The following is a 24,256-nucleotide window of genomic DNA, read 5'->3' as shown; positions in this document are numbered from 1 at the left end:
GATCAACAATGAAGATGCGGAGAACCGAGGGTAGGCCAAGACCCCAGGCAAAACATCTAGGCGGAGGTGGTTTTATAAACTGGACGAGGCCAATATCACGCATTATGTTTGCATTGGCTACAAATTATTTAACGCGCAGCATTTATGAGCAAATAAGACAAAAGAGATTCTCGGATAGCAAATCGGAAGAGGAGGAGTGCACTCTGCCATAGCTATCCACGCAGCAAGATGTTAGGATCGGAATTAAATATCTGTCTTAGGATTGTCCTGCTTCCGCTGCTGCTTCCGTTGCGGCTGCCGCCGCTCTCAGTTTTATTATCACTTGATCTTCAGTGACATTGCTCCCAAGGAGGCTCAGTGCACTGTCAAGTAGCCCACCTTTTACCTTGTTGATCTCCCTGAAATTGCCTTCCCAGCTATAGATAACCTCTCCGTGTCGTTGCTGATCCGTGAAGAGCAATACGACGCTCCGAGCTACAGCCTCCGGCTCCTGAACTGGCACCCCCATGGACCGGATAGCCTCGGCGGGTACCATCCCAGTCGCGGTCCAGGATGGTGCGACAGCATTCACCCGAATATTGGAACCAATCTGGCCCCCGACACAGCGCAGGACGCCCAATATACCGTGCTTGGCTGTTCCATAGTCGGCGGCACTGAAGTTCTGAAAAGACGAGGCCGACGCCGTGAGGACGATGCTTTTCGCTGCCGCGGTATCCTTTTCCTTTCTAAAGAAGTGGACAGCAAGTCGGAGCGTGTATATAGCACCCGTGAGATTGACATTCATGGTCCGCATGTTGGGGGCAGCCAGCTGGCCCGACTCATCCAGGGTTTCATCCAAGAAGTCCGTCGTGGGACCAACCCCGGCGTTGACGAATACATGGTCGATCCGGTTAAAGCACGCTTGAGCTTGAACAAACAGGCTGCGCACGCTTTCCCAGTTTGAAACATCAACCTTGAAGAACCGTAGGCTTTCCGATTCCGGGAACTCGGGCAGTGGCGAGTTGACATCGCCAATGATCACCTTAGCGCCGAGTTGGAGACATAGCTCTGCAGTAGCCCTGCCAATACCGGAAGAGCCACCTGGGACGAGTGTGTTAAATCAACCTATTCGCAGAATACTGCTGACCTACCCGTGATGAGAATCACTTTATCTTGGAGGCCCTTCAGAGCTTCATCGGAGATTTGGATGTTTGCCATGGCAAGTTTCTGGGTCACACAAATGAATAGAATTCCGAGTACCCGGCGTGCTTTTATTGAGTGAATATTTGGATGCCTGAAAGTCACTGGAAAGCGCAGGTTGCATCCTTTTGTTGGCGGTCCTACCCCACTTGGGCAGATCTTTGGTCAGCCTAACTCGGGCTGAACACTGTAGAGACATTTCGGAAGAAGAATCGCAGGATTTCCCCGCATTGAGAGGTGGTAGACAGATTAGAGATGAATCTAAACGTCTTTGTAGTGGCAAAAAGAAATGAATATCGCTATGAGTCTATATAGACCGAGGCAAAATGCTCGGAAATGCAACACACCTGTCAGGGTTCCTGCAGACCTGCAGCATGATACATATTATGCTCGCATATGTTCGGCCATTTTCTGTTTTGCTTCATCCGCATGGGCCTGTACATCCAGGTCCCAAAGCCATCGTAGTCGCTTTTGGAATGTTTCCTTCAGTTTCTCCGCATCGTCCCCAACTCCGTCCAGACACAAGCAAAGGAGATATGCAGCCTCCTTGCTACTAGTGACCACGCGTTGACTTCGAGGCCGTCTGACTTCATCGTATGCTTTGAATGCCGCCTTGACATCACTGACCGATCTCACTCGGGAATCACCAAAAAGCTCGGCAAGTACAAGCGCATCTTCAATCGCCTGCCCAGCTCCAGCGCCTTGGTGGGGTGTAGAGGCGTGCGCGGCGTCTCCGAGGATGGCGACTCGAGATTGCGAATACGTCGAGAGGGCAGGATGCTCGAAGACGGCCCATTGGGAAGGATCGGGCATGTGCTAAAAAAAAAAAAAAAATTTAAGTTAGCCCTTGTTCCAAAACCGGAAAGTGGTGTCCTACCTCGACTAGCGATTTCCAGTATCTGCCCATTTTACTGGCATCTCGCAGCATGTCTTCCTTCTTGGCCGGTCGTACCCAAGTATCGCAGTCCCATGCGTCCTTGAGAATATATAGTCCGACATTGACTTTTTGGGCCCGCATGATCGGATACGAGATTCCATAAGCACCGTCCCCAATGTACATGGTAGCCACCCTGGCGCGTTGATCGCCGACAGCTTGCACCATTTCATCCATCTCGAAGACAGCGCGGTAGCCGTACATGCCACTATATTGGGGTTGTTTGTCTTTCGACTCTTCGGGCAGCATGGACTCTTTCACCTTGGACTTGATTCCATCGCACCCGACAACCACATCTGCGACAGCTGTAGTGCCATCATGGAAAAGTAGATTTACGCCGTCGGCCGTCTCCTCCAGCTTCTCTAGTCGCTTGCCAAACTGTACAATCTCCGGCGGAATCAAATTGACCAGGGCCTCCAGGAAATTTGCACGACGGAGCGTTGTTTGCCCGGACGGGAGAGCTTTTAGGTTCATCAATAAATCGCCCTCGTGGACGCCACTCGCCCAGACAACTTCAAACCATGTTTGCGCATAGCTCTCATAGCCAGGGCTATCGGCATGTGTGGTGACCAGCGAGTCATAGATCTCTCGGATTTGGGGGTCGATAAGCGGCATGGCACGGTGAGCCGCGGGGCCAATGGAAAGCCCCAGCCCGATCTCAGTGAAAGCCGAGGCCGCCTCGAAGATTCGAACAGGGACATTGCGGCGAAGAAGACCAGCCGCAAGAGTGAGGCCACCGATCCCGCCACCAACAATGGTGACGGTGAAGTCCTTGTTGGATGATGCGCTGCCCATTGTTAATTTGATCGAAGGTTGACCAAGACACAAAGTGGGGGTGGGCAGGATTGCAGTGATGAGGAATGAGGAGAGACCGACCTGGTGGAGAACAATGCTCTTTCCTAGCTTGGTTTAATCGGAACCGAACCCGGAAAAAATCATTGATAATAGTTAGTTAGCTACCATACAGTTATGTAAGTGTCTCGGGGGCAAGTACCCTTGGGGTCCAGACGGGGCAACCGAGGGGCCACTATGCGCTTAAATTGATAAATTAGCTCCGGTTCCGATCCAAGGGAGCCGAGTTTGTCCATATTGGGTCCGGCGCCGGATAGACATCGATAGCGCCGACGCCCAGTCTAATATCGATAAGGATTTTTGATTGGCCACCCACCGTTCGAGAAGGATTGTACCCCCTGGACGTATCAGCTTTATCTCTTACAATGCAAATTATTGTTTGACTAACCAACATAGGCTTTTGATGATCCACGACCGTGCGTGAATTCTTATTATCGGAAAGTAGCATTTCCGGTCGATTTGATGGCCACTGTACAGGGACATACCTAGATGCAAAAGTGACACCTCACCCCACTCCTTGGGTGGAGTGGCTGGGAACCCCTAGCAGCCCTTGGTTGATAGATCTTCGAGTGCTCAGAGGATCCCCCGACGATATTCCTCTGGCAAATGTAGATCATGACATCGTAGCGCAATTTGTCATGAGGAGTGGATTTCCATGGTCGAAGGCCCCAAACTAAGAATAGTCAAGCCATTGGGAAAATAATCCCGCCCGGCCCCAAACTGGCTCTCTGCCCTGGAACGCCTGCAAGCAGGGCGGCCCGGCCTGCAGCTCGGTAAAGGTTAGTCCAAAAGGAGATACAGACAGAAAATACTACGGGCCTCTCACCGAGCGTACATTGCGAGCTCAACCGAAACACTCCAATCGGAGAAGGAGCTAGAACAAGCCTGGACTAATACAAATCAGCGGAGTGCATCGGTTCTCAGCTGAAAGGTAACATGATCCCGATGTTACAGGGACTAGTACTGCATCGACTGGTTCTCGATCGATCGGTAACGATCAGGAGTGGATAATATTATGCAGCCATGATCCACGGGTCCATAGTCGCGCGAAGGAGCAGGAAGGATCCACTAGAAGCCAAGTATTGCGTATGGTACCGATCTTGTACCTGAGATCAGACTTTACAGTTTGCCCGGCTCCCTGTCAATTGGATTTGAGAGAAACCCATATCAGTGCAGCCGATCCCTTGATCAGATTTGTTCCTTTGTTGGCCCTCACAGTCTTCTCGTGAAGACATGTAGAACTGTCCTCCCGACGACCCAACAACACTATACACCGGCATAGTCGCCCACACCCGCTCCAATGTCGTCCGCTTCGTCTCTGGCCGAGAACCATGACTCTCGGGCCATTGATGTCTTGGTCCCGACTATTCTCACCACGGCAGTTGCGTTCATCCTCACTGGCCTACGACTTTATGTGCGCCGATTTATGATACGAATGTTCGGATGGGATGATGTGTTCAACGTCCTCGCACTAGTGAGTGTGCCCCTCCTAGTCCCATCCCACTCTGTATCTGACGAGATCCCGCACTAGTTCTGTGCGATTGTGGTGATGGGCCTGGTCATCGCATCAACCAAGTATGGCCTCGGGCGGCATTTCTTGTCCCTCGACCCTGTTCGTGCGGCCTACTGCGTCAAGCTTTTGCGCATCTCCGAGTTCTTTCTGATCTTCTCGACGGTCTTCCTGAAGATCTCGATTAGTCTGTTCTTGAAACGACTTTTGTGGGGGTTTCCTCTGAGCCTCGCTATCCATCATCAACTAACAAAAGGATTTATCTAGTCTCACGAGCAAGAAGTGGAAAATCTTCTTTTGGTGCTTCATCGCATTCAATTCCATTACCAGTGCCCTTGACGCCGCCATTATCTTCCCACAATGTACACCGGTGGAGTACAACTGGAACAAGGGTATTAAGGGGACTTGCTGGTCCGATTCTGTGATCAATGGCACCGGAATTGCCCAAGGATGTATGCTTGTTTTGTTCGCCGGATCCAAGTGCTATGAGCTGACGATATACTTTCAGCAATCGCTGCCGCGACCGATTTTATTCTCTCGCTTTTACCGATCATCTTCCTGTGGAATATCAAACTCGCCCGCCGAGTCAAAGTTGGTATCTGCGGCATTATGGCATTGGGATTTGCGTATGTCACCCGTCTTTGAGAACGATCTCTGAACAGTACTGACCGAACAATTTTGTAGGAGCGGCGCATTTGCTATTGTCCGCACCGCACTGGTTCCCAGTTTGACGGCAACCCACGACCCGACTTGTATGTGATACAAGCCCTACAGGATCAACAAACGCTAACTTTCCATCTAGGGGATCTTGTCGATCTTTTCAAATGGGCAGTGTAAGTGACCAACGCAAGATTCTCGCTTCAGGATTCAATACTAATTCAATTCCATCTAGACTGGAAGCCACGTTGGGTGTCATTGCTGCAGCTGCGCCGTCCGTCCGTCCGCTGATCGGCCACAATTCCATGTCGACCGAATACTCCCGGTCCAAATCGCGCCAAATCTCCCAATCCTTACCCCTCCATTCAATGCGCACCGGCCGGAGTTCCCGCCACGGAATGATCGATAGCATGTTGGATACCGTAGACGACCGAGGAAAGGAGTCGGACGGGGATAGCCAATCTCACCTGTGGGCCGCTGGGGACGACAATGGTATCATGAAGACCATGTCGGTGGAAGTGGTTACAACCCGCGGGCATGGATCGGACGAGCCGCCAACACCCACCAATTGGCCCCTCGAACCACCACAGACCAACGAGATCCGAAGGGCAGCTTCGCCACACAGTCCACGCATGGAGGGACATGGGCAAGTATGAAAACTGTACTGTAACTTATGGCTTAATCGTAAAAACGGGGAGTTAAGGTCGTTGGAATATCCTATGCTCGTCTAGAATTTAAATTTCCACTAGCAAGAGTTTGTTCGGTTTCTCCCTCCGAATTTGTATCTACAAGTGAGGGGGAAGTGCCAAGTGGTAATGGAAATACTCCGCCAGGACCCATGGAACGCCACAGATTACTAGGGCATCTCGACTAGATTTGCCAAGGCAATCCACCGACTTCCAATCCAGGGGTCGCGAACAACTTAGTTCGCGACCGGACAAAAACTAGCATTAGACCTAAGATATTGCGAGCGAATCATAGTCTGAAGGCGCTAAGCACAGACTTTGTTATCCATGCCTCGGGCTAAGTGTTACATCTGTCTAGCCCCGAGCTGTATTCCTCTGGACTCATTGGGCCTTGCTCGACCCCATGCGAGAAATGTCTTGCAGTTAGACAAGATCCTGCCGGCATTTTGTTCCAGTTCCATCCCGATCCCACCCACTTTCCTTATCTATTTTGGCTTTTCTTTTCTTTTTCTTTTCCGATCTTTTTCCTTTTTCTCTAGCATTATACCCTGGTTCTAACGTGGCCTCCACGCGCTATTCACGATGAGCATGTCTGACGGAGATGTGAAGATGTCCTCGCCGGAGGTGAGGACCGAGACAGACTCACTGGCCTCGAAGAAGAACGACCATGGCATTGTCCTCGTTCCTCAACCAAGCGATGATCCGGAGGATCCATTGGTAAGAGAGAAAAGCAGCCATTGATGAAGAATTCGCGAATGTTAACGGGATTGCAGAACTGGTCGATGTTCCGGAAGCTGTCGGTGTTCATCTCCATCTGCCTGGCGGGCTTTGCAGCCCAGATGTCGCCCAATTCCAACCAGCTCACGTTTATTGAACAAATTCCCGCATATCACAGCACACAGGCGGCTCTGCTCAACTCTGTTGCAGCCGGCTTAGCAGGCTGGGTTGCCGGTCCCTTCTTTTTTATTCCCTTCGTGGCGGTCATCGGACGCAGCGCCGTCGTTCTGTGGAGTCTGGTGGCTATCTTTGCCTGCCAGATCTGGGCGGGCGAGATGACCGGTGTGGATGACTATATTCCGTTCACAATTTCGCGTCTCATCTGCGGTCTTTTCGGTGGTATTCCCGCCATTCTGGGCAGTGGATATATTATGGACATGTTCTTTTTGCACCAGCGTGGCAAGGCATTTGCCGTCTTTGAGGTCTTGATCATCTTTGCGGTTGTGGGTGGTGGTACCCTCGGCGGCTTCATTGCTGAGACAAAGCCCTGGAGCTATGTCTTCTGGTGGACTCTCGGCCCCGTCGGCGGTGCCATCATCGCTGTTCTCCTCTTCGTTGAGGATACCACGTACTCTCGCGATGACACCAAGCCCAGCCGCGCTCCTCTTCCCAAGAGCTGGTTTGCAAAGCGCGTGGCCACCTTCTTACCCGGCACGAAAACTCAGCCTGCCGGCAAGGGCAAGGAAATGGTAAGATACCTACCTCCTATGCAATGAAGGAAAACCAAAAGCTAATCCACGTCCCTATTATAGCTCCGCCGCGCAATCATTCCGTTCCAGATCACATTCTCTCCCATCACTCTTCTCACAGGCACATACATCTTCATTGCCCTCGGTCTTCCCATCATGCAAGCCTCCACACTAGCAACCTACCTCCAACCCCCCGTTGAATTCGGCGGCTACGGCTTCTCCTCGCTGCAGATGGCCTTCTTCACCATGACCGCCTGGGTCGGCATCATCGCCGCCCAGGTCTACGGCTACTTCTTCAACGACAAGATCCCACTCATGCTAGCCCGCCGCCGCGGCGGCACCTGGCACACCGAGTACCGCCTGGCCAACACCATTCTGCCGAGCATCGTCCTCCCCATCGGGCTGGGCATCTACGGCGCCGGCCTGGAGTACCACCTCCACTACATGGTTCTGGCGCTGGGCGGGTTCCTGATCTGGTTTGGTGCCCTGCTCGCCCTCCCCGTCTGCTACAACTATATCATCGAGTGTTTCCTGCACAACCCCGTCGAGGCATCGGTTTCGCTGAATGCGTACCGGGTCTCCTTCGGTCTGATGTCCGTCTTCATTGTGACTCAGTGGCAGGGTGCTGTTGGTAAAGGCTGGATGTGGGGCATGGGCGCTTTCTTCATTCTCTTCGTTGATATCATCATGGCCGGTATCATTCTCAAGGGACACTTGGTTCGCGAGTGGACCAAATCCGTGAGCAGCACCATTGGTGTCACGGAGGACGGTGCCAAGATCAGTGCCGGCGCCGCCTCAGAGTCGGCGTGATTTACGCTTTTGCTGTGTCCTTTTCAGCGCATCGGTGGCTAGAGCCTTGATGTATGTAGATCTATTTACTTTTAATACATAACAAAACACTTCTATATTTCATTTCTGATGGCTTTTGTGTAACTTCGAGGGTGGCGGTACATAAGTAGTTGCTTTTTCCATTTGAGCTGTCTCATTTTCAACGTTCTTGTTACGTGAAGCTTTATGTAACTATGTGGATCGATTTACTAATGATGCCTCAAACCCCTCTTTTTATACTTCGATTCTGATTGTATTACTCTATGTGCCACGGCTCTGCCCGCCGGGTGTGGACCTTGCATTGGCCTAGGTTCTGGTCTTCTTTTCAAGAGCGGACATGTCATTTCAAGGCTACTTTACATGCACGTCCCTACCACTACTAACACACCCCTTAGTCTACTTGCACATCCATCTCATACAAAAGAGTACTAGCGTAGAAGATAGCGTATTTTACCCTATGTACCTCTGGTTGTTTCGAGGCGTCATTGAGGTGTCATTTCATACCGAAATTCTACTCTCCTCTTTTGATCCCAACCCGTAGCCCGCCAGTCGTGATATGGCATCATAACACCTCTAAATCCTATATAAACTCACTATGGACGTTATTAAAAGAGGCTCCCCTACTGATGGCATTAATAACACGCTTTAAATGTTCATTTTTGGTAGAGTAAATGAAGATAGAAGGTAGTGGTTTTGTGAAATCTAGGGCCATAGTGTCGCAAACTCGTATTGTCTCTGTATTGGATGATTAGAGGTACATAGAGAAAGATGCACTACCTTCCGCGCTAGTACTGATTCGCATGGAATGGGAGTGCAAGTAAAGTAGGAAGTGTGCAGTCAATAGCAGTGGGTACAGGTAAAGCAACGCTTATCTCAGTGCTAAGCCTTTTGTGATCCATCTACCGCCCATCTATCAATTACAAAATTACAAGAATAGAAACTCAAAAGAAACTTATACGGCATAGAAACCAAACTCTGAATAGCTTATGCACATATCACATGTAGGCAGACTGCGTGCTGTACGTGGAAAAAAAAAACATCATGCTGTATCAGCCCTTGGGCCGACATGTCAAAAGCGCCATTTGGCAGAAAAAGAAGCGAAAATCGTATGTATATGATGGGAGTGGAAGAGTGCGATCCTGTCGCAAAGCGGGGAGTTAAGCTCGAATTATGTGTGTGAAGTCTAGAACGTATCTTGTGCGCGTTCAGAGGGACTGATCATAATGCTTGCCGGTGGAGTTGGCAGACAGGCAGTACGAACAACAAAATCCTCCTTTCCCTCGGCGAGGGGAGTCGATTGATCCGATCCACTGGGTTCCTCGAGAACAGCCGAATCAGATCATCGGAGCCGTGACAACGCGTTGACCCCGTTCCCACTTGGGATACCCGAACGGATCATCGCGCTGCAAACTATCCGAACGGTCCCACTCAGAGTCACTATCGAAAGTGAACCCATTGGGCTTCTCATCCGACGCATGGATAGGCGAAGACGTGTCTGAATCGTCGAGCGCGCGACGAAAACGCAAGAACTCCTGGGACTCGACGCTATGAATCGGGTACATGGTGCCGAGCTCCATGGAGTGCAGAGCTGCGCGTTGCACATGGCGGACATCGTCGCGCAGACCCGCGACCTGGGTTTCCAGGTTCCGGCGGGCGGTCTGCTCGCGGCGCAGGAGGGTGATCAGGGCGCTGTATTGCTCGATTGAGACGCCGTTGTAGTCCGAGAGGGAGGTTGTGGATGTTGCTGCGCGGACGGTTCGGGAGTGCATTGTGTCTGGGCGGATGGTTGCTGTGCTTAGAGGGCGACCACCGCCAGACGTGGAGGTTGTCAGCGGGCTTGGGGAGTTGTCGCGTTCCTCGGAGCCTAGGAAGGATGGTTTGTTGCGCATGAGAGGGGAGAATGGGTCTGGAGGAGGGGCGTGTTTCTGTCTTGAGGATCGCTCTGCGCTGTTGTTGGAGCTGTCGATGGAGTGGGATTGCATTCGGGCAATGGCGAATTCGAGGTCGATTAACTTGACCTCAAGGGTGGTCAATCGCTGCTCCAGGGTGAGGCCGTCGTCTTGCTGCATGGTATGCACTAGATTGCCGACATTCGGAGGCAGACTGACTTGCTCGGCGTGCTGGTCGGAGTCGGGGAGCGATGGATCCCCAGATCCGCGAGTGACACTGGTCACCGCTGTCCCGGTTGACGGTCTGCGAGATTGGCCACTAGCAGAGCTCGATCCTCTCGGCTGCGTCTTGGAGCTAGGTTGTCTGGTGTGCCGGGGCTCAGGGGGGAATGGAGTAGATGCGGTATCGTCGCTCGCAAGTCTTCGTAGAGCCTCTGTACTTCTGGATCGTCTCCGAGCGTGCATAAAACTGGGTGGCCGCGACGGGTCCGGTATGTACGAGCAGTCATCCTGCGGGTCAGAAACCGCACTTGGAGCCAGCTCGTCGTACCGAGATCCATCATCAGAAAAGACCACACTGGGCAGTGTCGCCCGCCGGCGGCGCGGTGCAAAGCCCGGGGATCCCAATGGGCTGTGGCTGGCCGATGTTGGCGACAGATGACGCTCCGCGAGATTCAGATTCTCCTCTGAGAGAGGACTACTGCGTTTCGACTCCGAGGGAGGCGTGGGCGTGGGAATAACCAGAAACGACTTCCCCTCTGCCGCAGGCCCGGACTTTCGAGGCGATAATGCAGAGTAATGGGCCTCATGGGGGCTTTCCTCCAGCCAATCCGGCTGGCTCTGCCTTTTGCGAGTGAAGATCTTGCGCATGACGGTCTTCAGGGTGCTTCCTGTCCGGCGGTGCGCGATGGGAGGTTGTGTGAAATTGCTGATGGGCGGCAAGGCGGTATCATAGTTGTTGGTATCAGGCGAAAAAGCAGACGAAGGCGCAGGCGCAGACGAAGAAAATTCTGGGCCGGAAGGCGAGGATATGGACATGTGTCGTGGACTCCCTGAATCGCTGGCGGGATTTCCAATTGACCGCGGATCGGCGTTTCTCGACATAACTTATGTCAGGGCCGACGGTCACAGCGAGGAGAAGCTCGGCACGGATTAGAAAGACGGTTCGGTGGTGATCATTACAAGGAATTCTTCTCGGTCGCAGAATATGGGGTATAAAGTCGTCGCAGGAAAAACGTCGAACGAAAAAGGAATTTGTAGTGAGTGAATGTCGAGAAAAAAAAAACCAAAGCCAAACAAGATGATTCAGGTCCGCTCAGCGGATCTCGGAAGAGAACCAGGGGACGAGCTTAAACGAGTCGCAGGGCGATGGAACGGAGCTATCAAACGAGAGAGAACCAGTCAGTCAGGGCGGAAACCAAGCAGGAGCAAACGGGATAAGATCGTACATGACCAGGTATAATCAGGATCATAGTTGCAAGTGCCGTGGAGGATATGCCGGCGGAACGGCGTTTGCGAGCCCGTTTGAGGGAAAAGAGAGAAGAAGTGAGAGAATGGAAGGAAGAGAAATGAAGGTTCGGAGGAAGGGAAGAGAGGGACAAGAAAAGAGAAAGAGAGAGAGATAGAGAGAGAAAAGGAAGAATAACGAGATGAGAATAAATGCAAGGAGAGAATAACCTAACGAGAGACGAGAAGAGAGAGAGAGGAGAGGAAGTGGGCGTTGCAAAAGGGGAATCTGCAAGACTAAGTCGGTGAACCCCCCACACCAGCGGCTGGGCCCTTTCTTCACGCCACAACCGAAACGGATCCAGACCAGGTCGCAATCAAGTCATGCCGAGACCAGATCTGGAGGGTTTGCCGAAGAGGGGGTGAGTGTAGCAGGATTCGGAGGAATTATTAACAACGATGATCGCAGACGGTAACTAGAGCAGTAGTTATGTAGTAGCCAGGGGAGGCCTCATATGTAGACCCAGCGCTAATTCCTTAGTACGGCAGACCACGAACAGCTGTTGTGAACGGCCTGGAAGACAAATGATGATTGTAGCAGAGATTCCATAGTTATATTCTAATAAGCAGACTATTTCTACAATCCCGGCAACAAGAATTCGTCTTCCCCAGTCTGAAACACCACATGGTTAATCCGTTCGCACAGACCGGCCTCCCGCAGACGAATCATTTACTGCCGAACCCCCAAGCTGAGACGACCGAGTGGCACAGCTCGACAAATATTAAACCCTGACCGGGGTGCTCTTCCTATCTGTCCTATCGCCCTTGGATCAACCCCTCACTGCAGTGCTGCTTCTGGTATAGCATCTCCGACGAATTCCGCCCTAATGTTGATCATCACTAGGCCAGCGGGACTGACTGGACTAGGTTGGGCTGCAGTGGTGTGCTGTCTCACCCCATCGTTTCGGGTCTGCATGTCCTATCTTGCCGCTGCACAGCTTGGGCTCGGCTTCATGATAGCACAGTCCCTGTCGAGGCATTGATGCTGCCATTCCCGCACTTTCTCGAACTGCACTACAAGCTCCGGATCTTGATGCTGCGCGCGGACCCTGGCGAGAAAGACCGTGCGGCGCGGCTGGAAAGTCAAAACTGGAATCGCGAACAAAAAGTGTGAGATCTCACCAACGGAGATCGACCGCTCCCAGAGATTGGGAATGATCCCATGATGAATTCTACAGGGATATTGATTGCAAAGATTCGATTGGCTACGCGCTTGATTGGAGTAGATCCCCAGCGTCGGGATAGCGCAAGTCGGCATGCTCTTCCAAAAAGCTCATCCAGTCCTTGAGAAACTTCACCCCGCTCCTGTAAGACAGATCTTGAGATCAACATTTGACTGTTTGTAGAATAATCAGAGGGGGGATCTGAGTTTTCACTCACCGACCGAGGGTCTCCGAGTCCCCGCAGACACAAAGATGGCGCTTGGGGCGCGTCATTGCCACTTTCGGAGAAAATTTCAGCTGTGACTCCACGCGGGAAAGACAGCTGACTTACCGTTGAGACGTCGCTTGTCGCGCAGGAACCCGACCTCATGCTCGTCATTGCTGCGCACCAAACTAACCACAATAGCCTCCTTCTCCCGGCCCTGGAATCCATCAACGCTGCCGAGTTCCAGGTCAGGATATCTCTCTCGCAACATCTGCGACAGAACCGCGAGCTGGCCGTTGTATGGGGTGATGACGGCGATGTCCTCCGGGCGGACTCCCGCGTCAACCAGGTTATCCACATGCCGGGCCACGACCATCGCTTCCATTTCATTGCTTTTGCTCTCGCCCAGAAGAGCCTCCTTGTTGCCGATATCATTGGTTTCGGACTTCTCGGGGAAATCGCCGCCCTGCGTGTCCCAAAGGACAAGCGGTTCCCGTGTGTCGTCGGTATCCTCGACGTCGTAGGGTAGGTCGATTAGCAGACGAGCCTTGACTGCTTCTGCGGCTATTAGTTTTGACTCGTAGAGTTGGTCGGATGGGAAGTTCATGATCTTCTCGTGCATCCGATACTGGGTAGTCAGCATGGTCTTGACTTCTGAGCCGTGCATCGACAGTAGACGATCGAACAGTGTCGTCTCAAGTGAGACGTTTTGGGTCCATTTGTTGTCCTCGGGGTTAGTCGTTGTGGCCGAATCGCTGTCTTTGGTTTCCTTTCCACTGCTTTTTTTCGCACCTTTCACCGGTTCTTTGAATTTGACCGTCGGAGGCAGTTGTAAATGATCACCAGCAAGGATGACCTTCTTTGCAGATATCAGCGGAATCCAGCATTGGGCCTCCAATGCCTGGCTCGCCTCATCGATGATCATCACATCGAATTGCTGCTGCTTCAACTGGTGTCCTCCGGCACCGTGGAGTGTAGCCAGAGCTACACTGCTCTCGCGCACCAGATCGTGAACACACTTGGACTCCCGCTCGCGGAATTCCTGGCGCAGAGACTTGAGGTCATTGTAAATCGCCTTTCTTTCCCGGCCGGTCTTCGTCTTCCGGATACTAGCTTGCTTCGCATCAATCTCCTTGCGAACATCCTTGACAATGCCTCCCGCATCGGAGGTTTGCGTCAGGACCTCGAGCGAATGGTCAAGAACCGAGGGAAGCAAGCGCGCCGGATGACCAATGCGCACCACGAGGACTTTGGTAGGAGCTAGCCGCTCGACGATGTTATCGACTGAGATATTGGACGGGCCGCAGACCAACACCCGCTGTTTGCGCTGAACCAACTGCAAGATAAGTTCGATGAGCGTGTGCGTTTTGCCTGTGCCAGGGGGGCCATGGATGAGAGCAAGGTCTTTGGAAGCCAGCGCGAAGCAAATAGCGTGCTTTTGCGAGTCATTCAGCGAGGGGTCCACAAACTGGACCTCGTCCATGTTGTACTCGGGCCGTGACGTAGAACTGTGCCCAAATGCAATTTCGATGAAGTTCGTGTATGCTTTTTGTTTCATCTCTTTGAGCTTCGTCATCGTCTGCTTCATTCTAGCACGAATTAGTGGGTGCCAGAACGGACTCGGATCAAATCATCTCACCGTCGATACGTGACATCGTTGGCGAGTTTAAGGCTGCAACCTGAATTAGTGAGAACCTCTTTTGGCAGAGACAACGACAAAAACATACATCCACAGCTTCTTACTCCACAGCTGCTCAATGGCTTCATCCTCGTCCTTCGGGCGACCCATCCCTTTCTGCCCAAACGCAATCCAAGCCGCCTTGTCCGAGACACGAGTGACGACTCCCTCCGGTCCATCCCTAGCCCCATCGCCACTCTTCTCTTTCTCCTTGTTCTTAGCAGCCCCAGATGTAACGGTATTCACGCGAACGACATCTCCAACGCGAATGCCATGCGATCCTAGCCGTAGCTTCTCATCGGTGCCTGCAGCCGAAATCGCGGGGTCGGGCGTGAACTCGCCGACGACACGCCCGCCCATCCCCGTGCGGCATTGTGAGAGCACGAGCCCTGTGAGGGCATACCCGGCTGCTTGGAGGGTGCGGCGCGTGGACGGAGAGACGGATGCGGCGGTGCCGGCAAGTTTGGAGGAGTTGGCTTCTGCTTCTTGTTCTTTGTCGATAAGGTCGAGTTGCTTTTCGGCCCAGGTGGGTATGGGGAATTGGTCTTTGCGGTCTATATGCAAGGCCATGGTGGCTGAAGTGAGGAAGAAGAGGAAGAAGACGTTTATCGTCGGAGCTTAAGTGGGGAGCTTGCGTTGAGTTAGTCATCGTCAACTATACAGTCAATGATCATGTCGAGTGGAATGGTTGATAATTGAATGGCTACGCCTTGGACCGACAGAATATACCACAACTGAGTTATAATTGTATATTTCCTGTACAAGACACCACGATCATGACATCTCAACCTTCACCTTCGGCTCCTCCTCCGGACTGCCCTTCTTAATAACAATCCCCGTCCTGGGCAAACCCTTGATCTCACTCTTACACAGCTTCGTACCAGCAAGGCAACAATCCCCACAGCGCCTCTTAACAGGCAAACAAACCGTCTGCCCTAGACCAACAAGCAACTTATTAATCTCATGCCACTTATCGCGCGGAAGCCACGACTGCAATGCCTTGCGGGTCTCCTCAGGCGTCTTGGTCTTATGCCAGCCCCAGAGATTGGTAATGCGGTGGACGTGTACATCCACACCGATACCCTCGTGCTGGCCCCAGGCGGCGCTCATGCACAGGTAGGCCATTTTGGGGCCTACGCCGGGGAGTGCCATTAGGGCTTCGGGGGTGGACGGGATGTCGGAGTTGTGTTCATCGCGAAGGATGAGGGCAGCAGACTTGATGTATTTTGTTTTGTTGTTGTGAAAGCCGATTGTGTGGATGAGTTCGTTGAGACGGGTGGGCGAGACGGCGAGGATGTTCTCGAGATTGAGCGTGCTGTCTTTTGGTGCGGGGAGCTTCTTGTCGTCTTCGCCGTCTTCGGTCTTGATCTTGGTGAATTCAGAAAGATGACTCTCTTCTGCTTTGACTTTAATGTCTTCCGCTGGTGCATCACCCAGCTCGGTGTGCAGCCGCTGCATGGCCACAGCGGTGACGGTGTCCTTGGTCTGAGACGAGAGCATCAGCGCCACAAGAGTTTGGAACCGGCGATCTCGCGGCGAGGACGCGCGCCAGTAGAGCTCTGCGCAACCCATCGTGTCCACCGGCGCAGTGGGATTCTCCTCTCGCATTTGTTTCACGAGGTTGTACATGGTCTCCCAATTCGAGGGCGGCTCAACAGTAACCGAACCATCCACGCCTCGTTGTTTTCGTGCTGGGAGCCGTCGCGAATGTGCTGGGGGTTGGTTCTCATCGGATTCCGGCTTCACGGCAGACTTGGGGGGTGTTGAACGGGTCTTGCGAACCGCGGTCGACCGAGCCGTGTTGTTCTTTCGACGTTTCGAGGGCGGTTCGAGCAGATCCTCGATGTCTGCTGTATTCGTAGAAGAGAGAGAGGACTCATCGTCACTTTTCACAGCGGGATGGGGGTTGACTTGTGGATTGGCGTTGTACGCGAACGTTTTCAGCGCGTTGGCGTTGAGCGAGGAATTGCGCGTCTGGCGGTGCGGAGGGGATGACAGCGCCTGTAGCACTTTGGCTGTTTCCTTGGAGGCACGCGAAGTGCGCATGATGAAAAGAGTGAACGGAGGAGGAATTGGTGTCGATTTCACATGGGGTGGTGGACGAGTCTTGGTGGAGAGTTGGTTTGTCTGGGGGAAGTACAACCTCGGCGCTTCCAGACCCGGCTCTTCTTCTTCTTCCTCTCTTCACCTCCTCTGCCTCCTTCACCCCCTCCGGCGCGACAGCCAGCGCAGTTGCATTATTCGTTCTCTATCCAACCTCACCTCATAATACCGCGTGCATTCTTCTCTCTTCCTCCCTCGGCCACACCACACCGACTTTCATTTAGCACATTCCAGCCACTCGCCATGTCGTCATCCGCACCCTCATCCAGCACGACGCAACGCCTCCTGCGCGAGCTGAAAGACTACACCAAGTCGCCCAACGAGGCTCTTCTGCACCTCGGCCCCGTCGACGAAGAGAATCTGCTCAACTGGGAGGCTGTGCTGAAAGGCGTGGCCGGGACACCGTATGAGGGTATGTCGTTCGCGTCTTTTCTTTCCCCCAAGTACCTAGTAGCTTTCCGAACTGGACCGACCTGAACTAACCTGAATGAAAAAAGGCGGCCTCTGGCATCTCCGCATCGCAATCCCATCGAACTACCCGCTCGCGCCGCCAACCATCCACTTCGCGACGCGCATCTCCCACCCGAACATCTCCTTCACGACGGGCGAGATCTGTCTCACGCTCTTGACCACCGAGCACTGGAGTCCCGTGTACACGCTCTCGACGACGCTGACGGCTATCCACCAGCTGCTGACGGATCCGCAGCCGGACTCGCCGCTCAACGTGGATGTTGCGGCGCTGTTAAGGGACGGGGATGTAGCTGCGTGGGAGAGTGTGGTGAGGTATTGGACTGGGGAGGAGAGATGGCAGGGCGCTACTAGTATTGGTCGGTGACAGGGAGGAGATTAGAGGTGTGGGATATTTGGATTTCGTACTTATTTTTGCTTGAGAGCCTTTTTTACATACATACATACCCTTGCATTTAGTGGAATATAATGAATGCACATGTCTACGCCAGATATTCAGGAACCAAGTGTTCTGGTATGTCCATAAGATCTAACTAATTCACATGAAGATATGATAACTATGTCGGTGGTACAAATGGCAGATCCGCATCACCGAAAAAGACCAGAAATCGCTGCCAGCCGATGGGAAATGCCTCGAGAAAGGAGAGACAGAAGTAGGAAACTCGTGGTTCGTGCGTAAGGATCGTGAGATGACGTGAGTCATGAAGAGATGCAAAAGGACCGTTGCTGCGCTGCGATGTGCAGGAAAAAAAAAAAAAACAACAACACGCTAGTGGAAATAATCAAAACAGATGCGAAGGATGCCTCGTCAACACGCCAATTCCAGGATGTGAAGAGAGACAGACGACATGACCATCGCAATTACAGAGCCATGGCGACCACGACAGCGCCGCCGACCATGGCAATCACCTCGCGAGTCAAGCCGGTCGTCAGGGCTGCAGCGCCCGTCTGCAGACCGGGGGCTGGCTTGGTGCCCGTCGCAGTGGAGTCGGTCGCACTCGGGTGCACGACGGTGGTGGCGGTGACGGTGCTGATACTGCCGTCGGGCAGGGTGGTTGTGCTTTGGTAGGTGGAGGTGGATGCACTGGGGGTGGAGGTGGTTGAGGAGACCGAAGAGCTGGATGAGGTGGGCGAGCTGGACGAGGTGGAGAACGTCGACGGGGGGGTGGTGGAAGATGGGGGGGACGAGGGGGTTGTCGTAGGCACCGTGCTGGTTGTAGTAGATGTAGTCTCGGGGGTTGATGAGGTGGTGGTAGTCGTGGTGGTAGTGGTCGGAGTGGGAGTGGGAGTAGGAGAAGTAGTAGTGGTAGTGGTGGTGGTGGTGGTTGTTGTTGTTGTTGAATCCGTGGTAGTGGTGGTGGTGGTGGGCTTGGACGAGGACTCCGTGGTAGTGATGGTGGTGGTTGAATCCGTGGTACTAGCCTGCGACGGAGAAGTGGTTGAGGCATTGCCGGAGTGAGCAGTGTTGTTTTTGCCATCCCTCTTGACGAGGTTCATCAGGCGGTCCGAGAGGCTCTCGTCATCTTCGCGGATCGCCTCCGCCGCAGCCTGGTCATTGGGGAAGATGCCCTCGCGAAATTTCTCCGACAAGGTCTGCAGGGTATTGTGGACGGAGTCCTTGTTGATGTTGGCGAGCAGTTCCTGGATGGCCTCACGGTGGGTGAGGTCGTCGGTGGTCGGGGTGGGGGCCTGATCTGCCGAGACCAGTGTGAGAAGGCCGATCAACGAGAGGAAGATCTGAAGAATGTTGATGCGCAGCATGGTGGGTGTGGATGTTAACAATCTCCGGCGGAAGGGGTAGAAGAAAGGGAGAAAAGGAAGAAGAAAGGGAAGACGAAAAGAAAAAGAAGAAGAGGTGAGACACGGAAATAGAAAGAGCAGCGATGAAAACCAGAAAACCAGCAAGATTCCGGATTGGCAGTGGAGCCTTCAGGCCCGAAGTGCCGATCAGAGCTTGGGTTGGCCATTTCGGGACTAACGCAGTACCTCGATGATGATTATTTTTGGTACAGTGGCCAACCAATGAGGTGTCGGACTTCTCAACCTTGCCTGCTGCATCAGTGTGAAACTCGGCTGGAGAGTGGCTGTCGGTTCGGAATAGGTACAACTCTACAAGGAAGAACTCGTTGCAAAAGTAGAGTGGCTTGACAATACCGACAGATTCGTTCAGCTTACTATCAACTCCACCAATATTGCAAAGAACGCCAAGGCCAATGACTTGATCGCGTTCGTACGCGCAATTAGGAAAGATTGCCCTGATGTTTGGAGCTGCGGGGATGAAGTTGTGCGAGAAGCCAGGGGAGAAAGGCTTGATGCTCTCGAGGTATCCAATTCGTTGATCGGTAAGCTTGAGACTGAGTGTCTAGATATTGTCCTTCAAGTGCTCCACGAGAGGAAAGACGTTGGCCGCCCTGGACATGAAATGCACTGGCCATGATGATTATTATTTTCACTGACGCTTTCAGAACAACCCAGGATCTCCTGCTCGGTCCCACCCGCCTCACAACCGTGGATACTCACTCGCACCACTGATTGGCCCAGAATCACCCAACATCGAAGTCGTGTCATCATCATCGCATCCATTTGTCTCACTCGGCGAATGTGCCTGGTGCCTAATGATGTACGACCTGCCAGCTAAGTGTATGTATAACAAAGTCCACCTTCCACCGGACTCATAACCTCCCTAACCGAGCGCGGCTGATCCAAAACCCCAAACTCCATCACCGTATCCAAGGTGACGAGAGGTGCACTTGGCGGATTCAGAATCACCCCCGTCCCGTTGAGTGCATACCGCCGTGTCTCCTCATCCCGGTCCTGCCAAATACTCCACACGCGATCGATCATAGCATGATGTAGAAAAAAAGCCGGCTCCTGCGGCGAGGCGAAGAGATCCTGCATGGTTCCGCCGAGACTAAAGTGGCCGCCGCCGTGGACACCGAAGACCCCGTCCATCCGCGGCGGCCAGTGGTCGACGACGGTGAGAAACTCATTGATATCCTTGGAGGCGAGCAAAGTGTCGACGATCGTCCTGTTCGTGTACCGGCTCGCTACCCAGTCGTTGAGACTGCGGCTGAAGCAGCGAGGGTTGTATGCGAATCCTGGGGAGGGGATGTCCGTGAAGGATGTGAGCGTGCGCGAGAAGGGTCCTAAGTGTAGTTCGATATCCTTGAATGGGCCGTGGCGTACACAGCCGCCGCCTGTGCCTCGCGGGATGGTGAGGTTGCCGTTTGTGATGGGTTGCTCATTCGGATCGTATTCCCCGTCGCCCGAGAGGGAGGTTTCGCTGCCGTCGAAGAGTGGGCTGGCAGAGAGGTTGTTGTCCCATAGTGGCCAGTTCCAGTATCTGTCGGCGTGGTTAGGGACGGCTGATTGGGTCCTGAGGCTAGAAAGACTCACGGCAGTTGCCCTCTATATCCGCATTCCTCGCGCAGTGCCCGCTCCCAGAGCCAGAGATAGCGCCGGTGCCAGGGCAGGAAGAGTCCGTCGTAATGGACACGGAGGGTGTAATTGATGTGCGTGCTATCGTTACTACGTATCAGCTAACATGCAAAGGACGATTTAATCGTATACGCACGCCACGAAATCATCGAGTCGGCTTTTGACGCCGGGGAATTCTGCGCTGGGCAGCTGGGCTGGTTTGTGGTGCAGACACACGACTGCGCTGGTATAGTCTATCCGTTCTGCGGCGATCATTTCACTCCTGATACAATATTCGCCATCATCAGCACAAGACAAGACCAGAGGGAGTGAGGGTATACAAACCATTCTTTCCGCACTGCCACCTTACCTGGCTCGCACCATTGCGGACCGAGACATGCAAAGTTCGCCACGACAAGCTCCCCCAGCAAGAGAATCGGCAGCATCCGTCTAAGAGAAAACATCCTGGCTGCTGATTATGCAAAAATTAAAAACAAAATCAAAAATTTGGGAAGCCTCTTGGCACTATCAGCTATAGATGCCAGGAATCAACGGCTCCTCAATCACCACCAGGGAATCCCTCCTTGTATTAATAGGCCCAGCAGTGTTATAATAACCTCCATATTATCAAGAACAATGCCTTAGTACCACTGCAGCTGGATGGTGTCCATGCGCCTTGTGTGCTCTGTCGATCTGCAGGGCCCAGGGATGTGTGCATGGGGTGCGGTATGGTATGAGCTGAGCGGGCTCAGATCCGAAATTAGCGAATAATTGTACGTATTTACTTTGCGCCACATACAATTAGTCGAGCGTCAGGGCTTAAATTACTTATGGAGCTGTGTGAGGAGTGATAACTATAAATATAATGTACTCTCTTATGGATCCAATGTGACCTATCTTAAATTCTGCAGCATTGTTCATGCTGGACGCCACCGTGCAGCGGTCGCGGCCTTGCCCTTTTCGAGAGCTTTCACTATGATTGCGGAATATACTTTTTTAGTGTTCTGGGGCGTTCCATGTCAGGGGCAGGGGCTATGTTTATCTTGGCGGGTCATATTTTGCTCTGACCTTTAGGCGGGTGGGTAAAGTGCCTTGCCTTTTTTCCTGGAAATATCTTCCGTACAAATTAATAATAAACTATCCTGGCTGATGTTTCTGCTACACTGACCTGACTGAAGGCTTTAGATTCAAACTTGTGTTCAAATAAAATTCTTCTCCTGATAAAATCAGACACAGCACAGAAGCAGTGGTGCAGGGACTAACTGTTGATTATGTATGTCTCAGTACCATGAGCCCACCTCTCATAGATCGATACATAGGGTGTGATGGCCTCGTTGGAAATCTGTCTTGAACTGCCCGGGAGGGCGACGGTTGCACTGATGGTTACTTAAGTGAAGAGACTCAGAAGCAGGTATTTGAGCGTGGCCTGACTACTCCTGTCACGTTGCTTGCAGGTTCATGTACTAGAATTGTAGGACAGAGTGTTGTTCACCTCGGGAGCCAGGGGAAAAGGCAGGGGAAGAATATTTTACTGGTAGAGGAGAAAATGATAGTCAAGGGGGATCGCTTGGGCTGTTGTCCTATAGTACGAGAATGGTTAGTCTTGTAATAGTATCTAGGCTGTCCCGGATGCATAGTTATTGACTGGCCAACCAGCTTCTGAAGCTGACCACATAATCAATAACCGCACCTTTCCTGGACTGCGCTGACAGTGGAACAACCGAAAGCATGAACATGTTCCCATTCGAATAATACTATACAAAGCCTGCATCTCGCGGGATCACCAGTTGGGTAAGGGTATATCTACAACGCACACAAGTAATCAAAAGCAGTCAATACCACCGAGCCCCGTCCAAGCCACGTCCAAAACTAACGCCCAAACACACCACCATCAAATTCACTCCCAGTCGCGCTCATACACACCCACCCACTCTCCCCAGCCAACCACATTCCCGTCAATGGCTCCCTGAATCTCCACCGAAGTCGGCACAGCACTCAGCGCAGTAACATTAATCAATTGGGAGAGCGCAATGAGCTCAAAGAAATACCGATGCGGCCCATGCCCGCGCATCGGCTGAGGCGGGATGTAGACATTGCCCCCGCGGTTCTTGCCATACTTGAAACCGCCGTTGAGGGAGTAAGGCTCGTCACTCTGATCAGCCAACTCGAGATCCTCCCAGTTGACGCCCGTCACGCTTGGCGCGATGCCGTAGTAGATGCCGTGGATGATGGGATCGGGCAGCGGCGCATCCGGGTCCTCGCTGACAAGCAGGTACTGCTTGATTTCGTCCGAGCCCGCGGGCCAGCTCAGCCCCGGGAAAAGCCCTGCACCGTCGGCTGAGTGGTCCACGTGGAGTTGCGATCCGGACGGGCCTACTTCTGGGCAGGTGAGCTCGATTGTTGGCTCCGGGTGCTCTGCGAAGGCGGGTCCTGCGGTGAAGAGCTTGTCGTCGCGGCCTTGAATGCTGGAGAAGAGGTGGCTGAGCATGTATTCGATGTACTTGTGCATCTGGGTTGGGTGTTAGTTAGGGTCGTGTATGCGTGGAGGATACGTACTTTGGATTGGGGAAAGTGGATATGTGATGTACTAAGAGACGAAGTGAAGATGAGAAGAAGAAAAGGCAAGGTGTAAATAATGGTTCGGGCCTGGCAGGCGTGCCTTCCCTGCTTGCTTGCGAGCCATTAGGGTTTCACATCGATAACATCGACATTGATCTACATCTATATCTAATCTCTCCTTCATCATCACATGAAGCAGCACTAATCTCAGCCGAGATCCACCATTTCTTCATTAGCGCGATGGCTTTCGACGATCGATTACGGGGACCGAGGCACTACTTAAAAAACCCGCAACACCCCAGACCTTCACCCCAACATCTGTTCAACTATGGATATTATCCAGAAATACTGGGCCAATGTCGTGGCGAGCTACTCGCCCCAGCAGATCGAGTTCATCGGCACGTTTCTAGTCCAGGCGCTATCCTTCTGGCTCCCGTCCATCTGCTATCTGTGCCTGGATGCTGTCGCACCCGCTTTTTCCCAGCGGCACAAGATTCAGCCCGCCCCGAAACAGCCCACGAGCCGCGAGATCGCGCGCTGTTTCATGGTCGTGACGCGGAACCAGATCATCTCCTCGGTCCTCCATCTCGGCCTCCTTTTCATCGCCCGCCGCTCCGGCGCCGGCTCGTCATATCGCATCGAGTCCTCCCTCCCCGGTCCCGTCGAGATATGTCGCGATGCCATCCTATGTCTCCTAATGCGCGAGGCCATGTTCTACTACAGCCACCGCCTGCTGCACGTCCCCTACTTCTACAAGCGCATCCACAAGCAACACCACCGCTTCACGGCGCCGATCGCGCTGGCGGCGCAGTTCGCACATCCGATCGAGCAGATCTTCGCCAATGTGCTCCCCATCTCGCTTCCGCCGCAGCTCCTGCGCAGCCATGTGGTTACCTTTTGGATCTTCCTGGCGTTCGAGCTGGTCGAAACGGCTACCGTGCACAGTGGCTATGATTTCTTCCGGAACAGGGCCAAGATGCACGATTTGCATCATGAGAAGTTCAATTTGAATTATGGGTCGATTGGTTTGCTGGACTGGGTCCATGGGACGAATCAGTTAGAGAAACGAAGGACAGAGTAGGTAGCTTCTACCGAGTAAAAAGGACCGATGATGCTATAGTTCTGTACCTGCGTATAACTCCTTCCCTCCCTTGCA

The 24,256-nt window shown here is 52.9% G+C and overlaps 12 protein-coding genes across 12 annotated transcripts; 4 read left to right on the top strand and 8 right to left on the bottom strand.

Annotated features, from left to right (window-relative positions):
* Positions 1–256: 256 nt before the first annotated feature.
* On the bottom strand, positions 257–1,197 carry PFLUO_LOCUS626 (uncharacterized protein; the record flags this gene model as incomplete). The annotated part of the gene is made up of 2 exons (XM_073783822.1): positions 257–1,080; positions 1,131–1,197. 2 exons carry the CDS (start codon positions 1,195–1,197, stop codon positions 257–259), a joined length of 891 nt encoding a protein of 296 aa, XP_073634723.1.
* A 366-nt stretch (positions 1,198–1,563) lies between these two features.
* Positions 1,564–2,908, bottom strand: PFLUO_LOCUS625 (uncharacterized protein; the record flags this gene model as incomplete). Its single annotated transcript, XM_073783811.1, has 2 exons — positions 1,564–1,995; positions 2,057–2,908. 2 exons carry the CDS (start codon positions 2,906–2,908, stop codon positions 1,564–1,566), a joined length of 1,284 nt encoding a protein of 427 aa, XP_073634722.1.
* Positions 2,909–4,265: 1,357 nt separating this feature from the next.
* Positions 4,266–5,788, top strand: PFLUO_LOCUS624 (uncharacterized protein; the record flags this gene model as incomplete). Its single annotated transcript, XM_073783800.1, has 7 exons — positions 4,266–4,439; positions 4,497–4,684; positions 4,743–4,927; positions 4,984–5,101; positions 5,160–5,227; positions 5,278–5,308; positions 5,368–5,788. 7 exons carry the CDS (start codon positions 4,266–4,268, stop codon positions 5,786–5,788), a joined length of 1,185 nt encoding a protein of 394 aa, XP_073634721.1.
* A 612-nt stretch (positions 5,789–6,400) lies between these two features.
* PFLUO_LOCUS623 (uncharacterized protein) lies at positions 6,401–8,094 on the top strand (the record flags this gene model as incomplete). Its single annotated transcript, XM_073783789.1, has 3 exons — positions 6,401–6,535; positions 6,592–7,284; positions 7,348–8,094. 3 exons carry the CDS (start codon positions 6,401–6,403, stop codon positions 8,092–8,094), a joined length of 1,575 nt encoding a protein of 524 aa, XP_073634720.1.
* Positions 8,095–9,446: 1,352 nt separating this feature from the next.
* PFLUO_LOCUS622 (uncharacterized protein) lies at positions 9,447–11,039 on the bottom strand (the record flags this gene model as incomplete). Its single annotated transcript, XM_073783778.1, has 1 exon — positions 9,447–11,039. One exon carries the CDS (start codon positions 11,037–11,039, stop codon positions 9,447–9,449), a length of 1,593 nt encoding a protein of 530 aa, XP_073634719.1.
* A 1,673-nt stretch (positions 11,040–12,712) lies between these two features.
* Positions 12,713–15,123, bottom strand: PFLUO_LOCUS621 (uncharacterized protein; the record flags this gene model as incomplete). Its single annotated transcript, XM_073783766.1, has 5 exons — positions 12,713–12,812; positions 12,888–12,948; positions 13,002–14,464; positions 14,515–14,547; positions 14,603–15,123. The coding sequence occupies 5 exons, from the start codon at positions 15,121–15,123 to the stop codon at positions 12,713–12,715; spliced, it is 2,178 nt and encodes a 725-aa protein (XP_073634718.1).
* Positions 15,124–15,327: 204 nt separating this feature from the next.
* On the bottom strand, positions 15,328–16,599 carry PFLUO_LOCUS620 (alpha; the record flags this gene model as incomplete). Its single annotated transcript, XM_073783755.1, has 1 exon — positions 15,328–16,599. One exon carries the CDS (start codon positions 16,597–16,599, stop codon positions 15,328–15,330), a length of 1,272 nt encoding a protein of 423 aa, XP_073634717.1.
* Positions 16,600–16,899: 300 nt separating this feature from the next.
* On the top strand, positions 16,900–17,491 carry PFLUO_LOCUS619 (uncharacterized protein; the record flags this gene model as incomplete). The annotated part of the gene is made up of 2 exons (XM_073783744.1): positions 16,900–17,068; positions 17,154–17,491. 2 exons carry the CDS (start codon positions 16,900–16,902, stop codon positions 17,489–17,491), a joined length of 507 nt encoding a protein of 168 aa, XP_073634716.1.
* Positions 17,492–17,985: 494 nt separating this feature from the next.
* Positions 17,986–18,885, bottom strand: PFLUO_LOCUS618 (uncharacterized protein; the record flags this gene model as incomplete). The annotated part of the gene is made up of 1 exon (XM_073783733.1): positions 17,986–18,885. The coding sequence occupies one exon, from the start codon at positions 18,883–18,885 to the stop codon at positions 17,986–17,988; it is 900 nt and encodes a 299-aa protein (XP_073634715.1).
* An 873-nt stretch (positions 18,886–19,758) lies between these two features.
* Positions 19,759–20,925, bottom strand: PFLUO_LOCUS617 (uncharacterized protein; the record flags this gene model as incomplete). Its single annotated transcript, XM_073783722.1, has 4 exons — positions 19,759–20,467; positions 20,521–20,643; positions 20,699–20,824; positions 20,912–20,925. 4 exons carry the CDS (start codon positions 20,923–20,925, stop codon positions 19,759–19,761), a joined length of 972 nt encoding a protein of 323 aa, XP_073634714.1.
* Positions 20,926–22,438: 1,513 nt separating this feature from the next.
* On the bottom strand, positions 22,439–23,050 carry PFLUO_LOCUS616 (uncharacterized protein; the record flags this gene model as incomplete). Its single annotated transcript, XM_073783711.1, has 1 exon — positions 22,439–23,050. The coding sequence occupies one exon, from the start codon at positions 23,048–23,050 to the stop codon at positions 22,439–22,441; it is 612 nt and encodes a 203-aa protein (XP_073634713.1).
* A 378-nt stretch (positions 23,051–23,428) lies between these two features.
* PFLUO_LOCUS615 (uncharacterized protein) lies at positions 23,429–24,181 on the top strand (the record flags this gene model as incomplete). Its single annotated transcript, XM_073783700.1, has 1 exon — positions 23,429–24,181. One exon carries the CDS (start codon positions 23,429–23,431, stop codon positions 24,179–24,181), a length of 753 nt encoding a protein of 250 aa, XP_073634712.1.
* Positions 24,182–24,256: the final 75 nt, after the last annotated feature.

This window comes from Penicillium psychrofluorescens (assembly GCF_964197705.1).
Source record: "Penicillium psychrofluorescens genome assembly, chromosome: 1".
In the NCBI taxonomy this organism is placed as follows: domain Eukaryota; kingdom Fungi; phylum Ascomycota; class Eurotiomycetes; order Eurotiales; family Aspergillaceae; genus Penicillium; species Penicillium psychrofluorescens.
The sequence above is the reverse complement of the archived record's forward strand: the minus strand, read 5'-3'. Positions and strand labels throughout refer to the sequence as shown.